This window comes from Gossypium hirsutum, chromosome A11 (assembly GCF_007990345.1).
Source record: "Gossypium hirsutum isolate 1008001.06 chromosome A11, Gossypium_hirsutum_v2.1, whole genome shotgun sequence".
Classification (NCBI taxonomy): domain Eukaryota; kingdom Viridiplantae; phylum Streptophyta; class Magnoliopsida; order Malvales; family Malvaceae; genus Gossypium; species Gossypium hirsutum.
The window spans coordinates 98,296,781-98,308,804 of NC_053434.1; the positions used below are offsets into that span (position 1 = coordinate 98,296,781).

The 12,024-nt window shown below is 33.3% G+C and overlaps 1 protein-coding gene across 1 annotated transcript; it reads right to left on the bottom strand.

Moving 5' to 3' along the window:
- Positions 1-7,836: 7,836 nt before the first annotated feature.
- LOC107892065 (protein CROWDED NUCLEI 3) lies at positions 7,837-11,695 on the bottom strand. The gene is made up of 4 exons (XM_016817038.2): positions 9,300-11,695; positions 8,829-9,004; positions 8,412-8,754; positions 7,837-7,976 (listed from the first exon to the last, which is right to left on the bottom strand). Exons 1-4 carry the CDS (start codon positions 11,488-11,490, stop codon positions 7,843-7,845), a joined length of 2,844 nt encoding a protein of 947 aa, XP_016672527.1. The 5' UTR covers positions 11,491-11,695; the 3' UTR covers positions 7,837-7,842.
- Between the last annotated feature and the right edge of the window lie 329 nt (positions 11,696-12,024).

Here is a 12,024-nt window from a genome sequence, read left to right on the forward strand (position 1 = left end):
TGATTTCTCAACCAAACAACCGTAGCTAAAGCCTATATACATTTCTTATATTCAACCATGCCAACAATTTCACATTCATGAATGATTATCTTGCATTCATATATAAACTTTCAATATTAGCCATTTTTCATGGCCTTACACAAAATGAATCAAATGCTAAGCTAAGCCAACACATTTGGCCAATTAACAATGACACAAAACTCAAAAATTAGGGTCCTATACATGCTATAATCAAAATAAAAGATCTAACTGTAACAACCTGATTTTGACTCTAGTCGGAATGGTGGTTTCGAGACCACGAATCCTAGTCAAAAAATATTTAAAAATTATTTGTTGTGTTTAATATGTGTTAATTTGTGTGTGAAATTTTCGTGATTTAATTTTGTCGTTTAGGTGCCCGATTAAATAAAAGGACTTAATCGAGTAAAATGTAAAAGTGGATAGTTAATTGTGTAAGTGCTTATTTGAATTTGTCTTTATAATATGAAGCATTTAAGATGCAATTTAACGATAATATATAGTGATGGACGATTCTAGACAACCATTATAAGGATTATATATTAAATTATAAAGGTTATTTAAGTAAAATGATTAAAATGTTATTTAATATGTATTAAATAAAACATAAAATAAAACCAAGTGTTCATATATTCTTTGCATGACCGAAATTGAAGAAAAGAAAAAAAAATAAAAGGTTTAAGGGTTCGGCACTTTAGAAGCTTGATTAAGGTATGTGTTTAGCTCGGTTTTTGATAATTTCTACATTTTTGATATCGTTTTTTATTTTGATGAATATTTTGAATTATGCCATTTATGAGAGCTTGTGATTTTTGTTGTTTGATGATGAAATATGAAAGATATGTTTTAGATTAACATGTTTTGTATTGGAGTTTTTGATGATTTTGAGAAATTAGGACTAAATTGCAAAAATAATAATTTAAGGGACTAAAATGTGAAATAAATGAAATATATGGATTTTTTTAGAGTGGTTAAAATTTGGCTCAACATGGGTATGCTGATATTTGTGTTTTGTGTAATAGGGACTAAATTGTAAAAAGTGTAAATGTCAAGGGTAAAATGGTAATTTGCCCATTTATGTGTTTTTGGACTAAATTGAATGAAATTATATTGAATTAGTTTATTTTGAATACATTTAGATCAAGAACCAAAGAAATCGGATTTGGATCGGAGGAAAACTAAAATCGTCGATTAATCGTCCTGTTCGATTACCATTGTCTGAGGTAAGTTTATAAGCAAATAAATGTAGTTATATTTTTTTATAAAAATAAGTTACATGTGCTGAATTGATATATTGGAGAATGTATAAATGATAGCCAAATATGTGTACACTTGGGAACTATGTTTACGATTCGATTCGACCAAGATTTGATATCCGAAAAGCCCCGTACGAACCTTAGGAATAGCTAGGATACATATGTCATGGCATAGGATTTCTGATATGTGTTCTCGTGTAAGACCACATTTGGGACGTTGGCATCAATATGTGATTTTGAGTAAGACCATGTCTGAGACATCGTCATCGTAATTGTGATTCGTGTAAGACCCTATCTGGGACAGTGGCATCGACATGTGATTACATGTAAGACCATGTTTGGGACGTTGGCATTGTACGATATGTGTTATAATTCGAGTATCCTTTTTTTAATTCTGAATGGTTCAACAGGCAAGGATAAGTTGCGAATGAATGTGGAAGCAAGTTAAATTGAACAGGTATGTGACAATTTATTACCTTTTTTGGAAATAAGGTAAGTTGATTATTTTATATGTGATACAAGTTATAAATGACGTAAATGGTAGTGATTGTGTATATGAAAATCTATATGTGGATTAATGTATAATTATGTGATATTAATGTTTGATTTTTGAGCTTATATTCGGCCTAATGTTACATGAGGAATAAATTGAAATGTGAAATTTAAATAGATATTAAAGGATTTATGTGCATTCGATTAGTAGGTATTTGAAATGTGAACCTTGAACGTGTTTATAAGGAAGTATATATATTTGGAAAAATAAGGTCTATGTGATATTAAACATGTTAATGAATCAATGTGTGTTTGGAAATGTTATAATTTATGTATAGATAAATGTTTGGATATTAAATTTCATAAGTATGGCTTGGTTATGCCTTAATATATATATGTATGATATGGAAATGTGAATTTCATACTTATGCCAAAGTTTTATATGTGCATTTGTCTATATGGTAATTGAATGTGAAATTATGACTAAGGAAATGTGAATTGTATAAATGTATTATGATACTATGTATTCGGTCAAGTGAAATTTTTATTGATATTGAGTATGAAAAATGATTTTGGATAAAGAACAAATGCATGCTTGGACAAAACTTAATTCATGTTTAGTTATATGTGGATATTTGAATTTACAAGTATGGCTTGGTTACGTCTTATTAAATTATTATTGTTATTGAGTTAATATTTGCTTATGACTTACTAAGCTAAGATAGCTTACTGTGTGTGTATTTTTACTTCTATTTATAGATTTTGGAGACTAGTTGCAGGCTCGAGGATCGTCAACGAAGTCTATCACACTATCGTCTGCTTTCGGTACTTTTAAAGGTTGAATTAGAAACTTATGGCATGTATAGGCTATATTACTTTTCAAATATGGTTGAAGTTGTATATATATATATATAAGCCATGCGAAAATGGCTTGTCCATTTTGTTAATCTTGGAATTTATGCTTTGGCTTGATGATTATGTTTGGTTGTGGTTTTGGTATATATAAGTATGGCTATGTTTGATATTTTACTCATGAGTTTATTGATTCAAATATGTCTTGTATTTGGTTTTATTGAGAAATGGGATTTTGTGCATATATGGCTAAAACTTTGGTTTTATAATGATAGGTATAAATTTTGATTCATAGTGTACTTTCATTGAATAGCCGAATATAAAATGACTTAATATGGTCTTGTGATTTGGAAAAAATATAATTCCTACATGTATTTTAAAGCATATGAATTTAACTTGTTTATATTCGGCAATTATATTTGGGTTTTGACCATTTGAATAGTAAATTTGGATGCTTTGTTATGTGTTTTCAAATTATGTTAGTTTATTAATAATTGTATATGTTTAAGACATGATATTTGTATATAATGGATGTGTTAGCTTATTAAAATTCTTTCATTAAGTAAAGAAATGGATAAGAATTATGTTGGTAAATTAATCACGATTTGATATTTATTTATATATATATTTACATATAAGTATATGAAGGGATGGGTTGATTTATATAATTGCATGTGCTTAGTTGAATATTTATTTGTTGAATTGGTCTTGAATATGAAGTTTGTTACATTGCAAGCACATAGTTGTATTGTTCTTAATGTGATATGAAAATTTTGGATAATGTTTGGAATTAGTTCTGTGTAAGAATATACACTTGTAAGTTAAAAGTGGACATTGAAATATGCATTACTATATTCGGCTGAGGTTTTGTAAAGTGACTAAATGAATAGTACTTTAAGTTATAAGGAATTAAGTTTGTTATTTTTTAAATGGTGCTAAATGGAACTTGCCAAAAATGAGATGTGTTTGAATATCTTTATTTGTTATGTCTTATATATGTGTTTATAGATTGTAGTATTACATTATATTCATGGTATGAACAAATGCAATGTGATAAAATGATATGTTCAGTGCTTATTGCTTATGAATTATAAATCTGATTATGTGTTTAGAAAGTACCACAATATGATTTGCAAAGAGATTAATTTAGTTTTATTTATATTAATAATTATTTGTTTTAAGAGTTTCAATAAAATTATGCATATGATTATTCGAAAGTTATGTTTCGTCTTGTAATACCTCGTAACTCCTTTCCGGCGACAGATACGGGTTAATGGTGTTACACTAATTATACCAAGTGCTTCGGATGATAGTGTGACTGGCTTCTCCGACGTAAGTGATGATCCTCGAGCTACTCTGGCATCACTAAAAGAAAATGGAAAGGAAATAAGGTAAGCATAAAGCTTAGTAAGTTGCATGAAAATAAACATCGACTAATCATCATAAAACAATATGCTCATAACCTTTCATAGCTTATTCATGAATACTATAAATAGACGTAAGTACAACCTACTCTGCATCATCCATTTCAATTCATATTTCATATATTGAGCTCACATCTCATATATTTCTATTAGGTACCTGTACCACTTATCACATGATCATAACTTTTCTCATTTCGATATAAATAATAAATATTTTGTTGAACCATTTGGAATACTACTGGATACTCAATAGCCCTAACATGGGTTAAGAAGCCAACGCCATGTCCCAGACATGGTCTTACACCGGCTTTCATATAGCGAGGTCGATGCCATGTCCCAGACAAGTCTTACACTAACACACAACAAGCTGACGCCATGTCCCAAATAGGTCTTACACTAGCTTGTATATCGCGAGAGGCCGATGCATGTCCCAGACATGTCTTACACGAGCTCTCATATTGTGGCTGATGCATGTCCCAGACATGTTTTACACTAGCACACATATACCCATTATCACTATACAAATATCCAAGTCTATTCCAAATGTTCAAGAAAGTCTTTACTACGTAAATTTCTCGACATGTATTCTCATATTCAAAACCAAGACAATTTATGTCATATCAACTCAATTACACATCATAAAGATATAGTTGCATTATTAACATACAACTTACCTCGGATCACAAAATGTAGGCGTCTAGTCGATTTTAGTCTACTTGCTTGGCTTTCCCCCGGTCTAGGTTCAGATGTTGTATTTCTTGATCTAAAATAATAAAAATTCATCCATTTAATCACTATATAAATTTACTCAATTAAAAATTCACATTTTTGGCAAATTGACCATTTTGCCCTTAGACTTACACAAAATGACCATTTTACCTCTAGGCCCGGAAATCGATTTTTATAGAATTTCCTCATTAGCCAAGCCTAACCGACCATTTATCTCTCTTATGAAAACCCCATATTCCCAATATTTCACAATATTACTATCTATTTCACAAACATTACAAAATGGTCTTTTTAGGTGTTTTCCATGAAAATCATTTTACAAAAGTTGTTTATTTCACAACTATAACTTATATTCTTCCATAAAATTTTAGGTAACATCACATATGTTTTTATGGAAAAACCCTAGACTCTTAACCATTTTGCAAAATAGTCCCCTTCGTAGCTAGATTCAGCTTTAGGGGTTCCAAAAACACAAAAATCACCAAAAATAACCATCTAGATCACTTACTTGAGAGAGGAATAAGTGGCTGGAAGTTTCAAGCTCCCATGGCCATTTCTTGGAGGAAAAATTGGTGGAAGAAGGAAGAGTAGCAAAAAAAGATGACAACATTTTCTCTTTATTTTATTTTATTAGTCAAATACATCACCTAATGCCAACAACCCTTGATTTTTTTGACTTTCTTTGTCTCAATTGTTGACTATGCCTTAAAAATTGGTCTATTTGCACATTAAATACCCCTACTTGATAATCCAAGGCCATTTAACACTATTTGCTAGCAAATCACTACTTTTTCCCTTTATGCGATTTAATCCTTTTTCGAAATTAAGCTCTTAAACGTTAAAATTACTCCACCAAAATTTTCATGCACTATTACAATCATGTTATAACACCAAAATAATAATAAAATAATTTTTTTGACTCCGGATTGGTGGTCTCGAAACCACTGTTACGACTAAGCCCGAAATCGGGCTGTTACAAGAAGCAATGGTCTAGTGACAGATGGTAGGATTATGAGGCACAATGGTTTTTTAAGAATTTGTAATTTTTTTAACTTTCCCTAATTAATGCATTAGTCAAATTTGTGTAAAAAAAACTCAGGAAGGAGGAAAAGAGAGGAGAGAGAATCACATATTAGAAAATTGTGGCTGTTGAAGCATGGAAGACGGCGTAATATGATTGGAAACTTAAAAATGTTTTTGTAGATCTATAGTGTTATGAGTGAATTTAGAGAAAACTAATAATAGAATCGAAAAGAGTTGATATAATACTAATCTAGAATTTTGATTAAGAAAAGATGACCGTCGATGGCTGCCCGCGATGGTTGGTGCAGTGGTGAACGGTGGTTTCTGAAAAATATGACTAAGGTTCTTCTATAATAAAATGAGGAAGAGAGGGGGAGACTTAAGAGAAAGGAGACGTAAAATAAATTTCTAACTTATACAAATTAAATAATTTATAATTTATATATTTAAATATTTAAATATTTTGTAGATATGTTTTTATTTTAAAAAATAAATCATAATAAGTAAAAAAATAAATTAATATTAATAAAATGTTATTTTAATTACTTGTTTACATAAAATATCTTAAATATCTTAAAATAATATTTTAATGCTAATAATATTTTATTTAATAAATTTAATTTGTAAATAAATTAATATTTGTAATAAAGTTAAAATAGTCTTTTTCAAATCTATTCCGTTTCATTATTCTAATCAATCATATAATAGAATACTATTACAAGTTTATTTCATTCAATCAACCAAACAACATAATATTCATTACGTCTATTTCATTCTTATCGCATAGTTATTCCATTCTTACTGTAGAGGTATTCCATTCCTACTCTATTCTATTCCAACCAACCAATAGCGACCTAAATGCTTTACTTGTCTTCCTTTTCGGAAGTCTCTTGATGACCTATGTGGTTTCAAGCAATCTGTATGCACTGAGATTATTTCTCTTCACACTTTTTTGGGCTGTTAGTATTCTCAATTGCATCAACAGAAATAGAACCTCATTCCATCTGCATGTCTTCTGCAGGATCAAGCAACTCATCAAGGTTGGTGGGAAGAGCAGCAGGATCCAACTCAATTGATCCCACAGGAACATCTTCTCTTTCATTGCCACTCATCCTGAATGATGGAACTTGATGCGAAAACCTATACAGCTCCTGTGATGACACATAAAAAGAGATAACCCCATATCGTGCAGTTTGTCGGAAAATACTGATAAACCCTTTCACTTTGCCCAAATGAGCGACCTTAACGCCGATTACGTCGTCAAAATCAGTGACTACCTCCACAATATCATACTCGTATGAGCGTTTACGGTTTTCTGGATTTGAAGCCCATTTAATATCCCAGTCTTTGAAGAGAGCCCAAGTTTCCCCTTTTTTAGGATACACGAAGAAGCATTTACTGAATTTTTTTATGGGATCAATCCGATGAGAGAACACTAGACGATCTACACATGTCTCTGTGAACCCATGGCTGTAATAACCACAAGAAACAGGCAGACCCAAATCAACCCAATTTTGCTCATTTTCCTTGTCTGGATCAGCCTCTAGCCATGTAATTCGTAGGTTGAAGCCAGAATTGAACACCTTCTTTATCCGGGCATAAAATCTTGGCATGCCATCCAGTGGATCATACAGAGCCCATACTTGATTAACAGCAAAACCACTCTCTGCCCTCTGGCTCTCAAAATCACTGAACTGTGGATCAGGATATTCAACCACCTCAGGAGAGGGGTTCTCTGCACCTGATTCTGAACCACTATTAGCCGCGGACACTTTATGAGTCTTCTTGACAGTTTCATCTTCCTTCCCTCTAGACTCTCCAACTTTGACCGTACGACCAACTGAACTATCCTTTTTAGTTCCATGATCACCCACCTTTTCCTCCTTGGTTTTTGGTGCTGCAGCTACCTTGAATCTCTTACAAGGAGAGCTTACACAAGCATCATCATCAATCAACAACTTTTCGTCAAAAATATGATATTTTTTCCTTGAAGATCTCCTAGGAGAATGACCCGCATTTGCTTTTGAACTCAGTCCACTATTATTTCCCTAATCTTCCTGACCAAGAGTATCTTCAGTTTCAGTTTCACTACCAATCTCCCAACTTCCATCAGATTCCTCTACTGACTGCCCCCATCTATTCTTGTTCGCATTTCTTGAAGTTCCTGGCTCTTTGGGCATCGCTGCATTAGGCATAGGCATCTCAACACATCTAACAGAAATAATGTGACGAAAACTGAAAATAAGGGAGATTCATTTATAAACAAACAAAAGGTATACGAAAACTGATGGCAACATAATTTGTCAGAACCGAGTGTTGGTATTACGAATAATCATCAAGGACATAAGACCGACATAGATGACTCATATGAAAGTCTGGAAGTCAACATGTGCTCTTGTAGCGCTAGAAGCCAAGACGAAGAAGTGGATGAAATTAAGGGCTTAATAAACAATAGCCAACAAATGTCATATCATAGTGAACAGATTGTAATTTATCAGCATAAACAACAGCTACTAATAGCAATAAACAAAATTATTTGCATTTATAAAGAATGACAAGGACTACGTAGGAACCAATACAAAGAAATGGAGTGTCCAGCTATCATTGTAAAGCTTACCTTGTTTTGACCTTTTCAGATGCTTAGAAGCCATTTTCTTAGAGGAAACAGTGGTTGTGGCACCAACAGGGGCAGCTCCAGAAATTTCTGTAGCTATGAACGCTCGTGGTCGCTTAACACCAACATCTTGCTGTGATGGGGTCTCAGTCACGGGAGCAGTGCAAAGGGCAGGGTTAGCTTCTGGGGAGGTAAGACTTCTGCTTGCATTTTCTTTTTCAAGAAAGGCAATTAAATTCTTAAGGCTCTTAACCTTATGGGGTAGGTACTCGTATTCAAGCTTATGATCTTCAATGCATTGGACAACAGCTCTCGCATCAGCTATTCTTTTGGTGTTTGCCTCATCCTGTTGATTAGATGGCTAAATGTTAAATGACTTAGAAGGCATTTAAAGAAAAAGAGAGGAAGGTAGAGACAAACCCGTGCTTCAGGGGTTTTTTTCCCCTTCCTAAAAATTCTTTTAGCTTCAATCTTAGAATGATTGATGAAATCTTTCAACACAGGTACCGGTGGGAACTCATTAACCTGTTCAAAAGCATAAATAAATCTAATTGCCTCCATATGCTGCTTCTTTTCGACAAGCGTTCTTATGAAACCTGTCAAATAAGCCATCCAAGTTGCAACTCCTATCAGACCTCCCCATATAAAACAAACAAACAATACAACTACAACTAAAGTTCATTTTAGGATGAAGGCCTCATGTTTATTGAGAATGAACCAAAAAAACTTATCATTAAGTTTCATTTCTCTTGTTCTGATTTCAAGAACAAAATCAGCAATGCACCACCTTGACAAAATTCGTTACTACTTGAAAGGAGGTAGAGCAATTGTATGTTAACCATAAAATAAAGCATGTAAATAAGAAAAGGTAAACGGTTTTATAGACTTTACCAGTGATCTTATCTCCCAAACCAAGAACCTTGAACAATTCAGGAGTTTGAATATGTTGAGCAACAAATACCAAAAAGTTAACAAGCTCATCAGCATCAAAAGCATCTCCCAATTGGAACGAGGCTAAAAGCCACAGAAAACCCAAAACCTCCAATTCATGGCCAGATTCAACTTTCATTTTTGTTATCCAATCAAATGCAAGCTTCACAGCTTCTTTTCTAACGTTAGGCTTAATTTCAGGTGAAAGTTTCATCAATTGCTCTAACAAGAGAATGCAACTTCTTCTAGCAACATCCCCTTCAAAATCTATGTCTCCCTTACTCAAGTGTGGAGGGTAAAACCCTTCCATTGCATCCAAGACAAGCTTTGCAGGGTCTCCTGAAAGTTTAAGAGCCATAGCAACTTCATTACCTATCAAACCATGCTCTTTCCAGCGCCCATTTAGGAACATCTGCAAATCCTTTCCATCCATACTAACGCAAAACCGAAGATGTGCAGGTGAAGAATGATCTACGGAACATTTAGCCAACAAACTACCTGCTGCTTCATTTACTTTCACTTGAGGATGCAGGGCGGAAGCAAGACTATTCCTTTCAAGTTCTTTAGACCATTCTGCAAGTTTCTTCTCCCTTGCTTCAAGATCTTTGAATCGCTCCTCACACTTTTTAACATTGAACTCAAGATCACGGGACTGTTGTTCATGCTTTCTCTTATGTTCTGCAGATATTTCTTCAATCTCCTTCTCTCTTAGTTCAACTTTTCTCAAACATTCATCATAGTGCTTCTCTTTTGCTTCAATTTCCTGATGTCGCAGCTCAAGACATGTTTCTTTTAACTCAAATTCTTTTAAACACTGCTCAAAATGCTTCTCTTTCGAACGAAGCTGTTGCTCTTTGTCCTTAATCTGTTCAAACTGATCATTAACCAACTTCTCCTTAAGCTTCAGCTCCATGAACCTCTGGTCATGCTGCTTAACTTTATATTCAAGATCTTCGAATTGTAATTTATATTTTCTCGCCAGTTCCCCGGATGATTCTTCTTTTTGCTTCTCTTTCAATTTTATTTTTCTCAAGCACTCTTCATTATGTTTCTGTTTTGCTTCAAGATCTTGAGAACCCTTTTCAAGAGAAGTCTCCTTCTTTGCAAAATCTCTAGAACGCTGCTCAAAATGATTCATTTTCAATCTAAATTGCTCTTCTTTCTCCTTAAGCTCCTGAAACCGAGTTTTTAATGAATTTTCCATTAACTTAGCCTCTCTGAATGTCTCCTCACATTGCTCAGACTTGAATTTTAGATCTTTAAGATCTTTCTGAATACAATTCTGTGAAAACTCAAAGTCCCTACGTCGCTGCCTGAGATCCCTCTCTCTCAGCCCAAATTCCTCTTCTTTCCTTTCAATAACTCCCAACTGCTTTTGCACCCACTTCTCTGTCACTCCAAGCCTCTTATATAACTGCTCGTATTGTTTTATATTAACTTCAAGATCTCTACGACGTTCCTTGAAAGCCCTTTCTTCCATCTCAAACTGCACACAATGCTCCCCAAATCTCTTCTTTTTCAACCCAAATTGCTTTTCTTTCAACTCATACTCACTCATGCACTTCTCCAAATATTTCTCTTTTACCCCAACTTCCCGCAACTTATCTTTTACTGATTTCTCCATCAATTTAACTTCTTTACAATGTTTTACACTAAATTCGAGATCTTTACGACGCCGTTCAAGTTCTTTCTTCTCTAACTCGAACTCTCTACAACGCTCCTCAAAAGCCTTCTCCTTCGACACAAACTCCTCCTCTTTCAGTTTAAGCTCTTCAAGTTGCTTTTGCTTTAACTCAACTTCTCTTAACCTTTCTTCGTAAAACTTGTTTCCCAACTCCAAATCCCTAAATTGCCTCCCTAATTCCTCCTCTTTAACCTTAAGCGTTTCAAACTGGTCTTTAACCAATTTCTCTTTGCTTTCAATCTCCTTTTCGAACCTGTTAGCACGTTCGTTCATCTCATGTTCTTTTGAAATCACTTCCTTGCGTCGTTCTTCGACAGAGCTCTGAGCGGAATCCAAAACTTTCTCCACATCTTTCCATTGAAGATTAAGTAAAAGAACGGAAGAAGCCTGGTCTTGAATCTCGTCAATAGTTCGTCGCAGATTGGATTTGTTCAACTCAATGCGTTCTGAATCAGTTAACTTCTCCATCAAGCAACTCAAACCAAACACTTAAAACTTCAGAACTCAATACATACAGGAACCAAACGACCTAAACTCACAAAAATAAAACCAAAATCAGAAAAGAAAAACTGCGAATCTGGGGACAGACAGAGAGAGGAATTTAGAGGAAACAGTGAAAATAATTAGGGAAAACTCGAAACTTGAGGATCAACAAGCAGTTTCCCAAAAGACAACGTTTATAGTAATCATTTAAAGTAGCAATACAAAAGGCGTACAATGGGCTGGGTTTTACGCCATTTATGCCCCAAATATCTAAAACGATTTTGCAAATAAATCAATTTTATTTTTCTAAAAGATTATATTCCAACTAATATATATTTATTTTTTTATATATTTCTTAAAGATTTTTATCTCGAATTTTTTATGTAATTTAAATATTATATTCATATTTTTTTGTGAAAAATATATTAATATTGTTAAAATTGGGAAACAATTAATCTTAAATTTCAATATTTAATCTTGTTAAATTATATTGTTATAGTTTGAATTGTTATAAATATC

Coding starts and splice junctions, on each gene's coding strand:
- LOC107892065 (XM_016817038.2), bottom strand. CDS start 11,490: ATGGAGAAGTTAACTGATTCAGAACGCATTGAGTTGAACAAATCCAAT. Junction 9,005..9,299: donor TTTGGGAGATAAGATCACTG/GTAAAGTCTATA, acceptor CTTATTTGACAG/GTTTCATAAGAACGCTTGTC. Junction 7,977..8,411: donor TCTGAAAAGGTCAAAACAAG/GTAAGCTTTACA, acceptor TGCCTAATGCAG/CGATGCCCAAAGAGCCAGGA.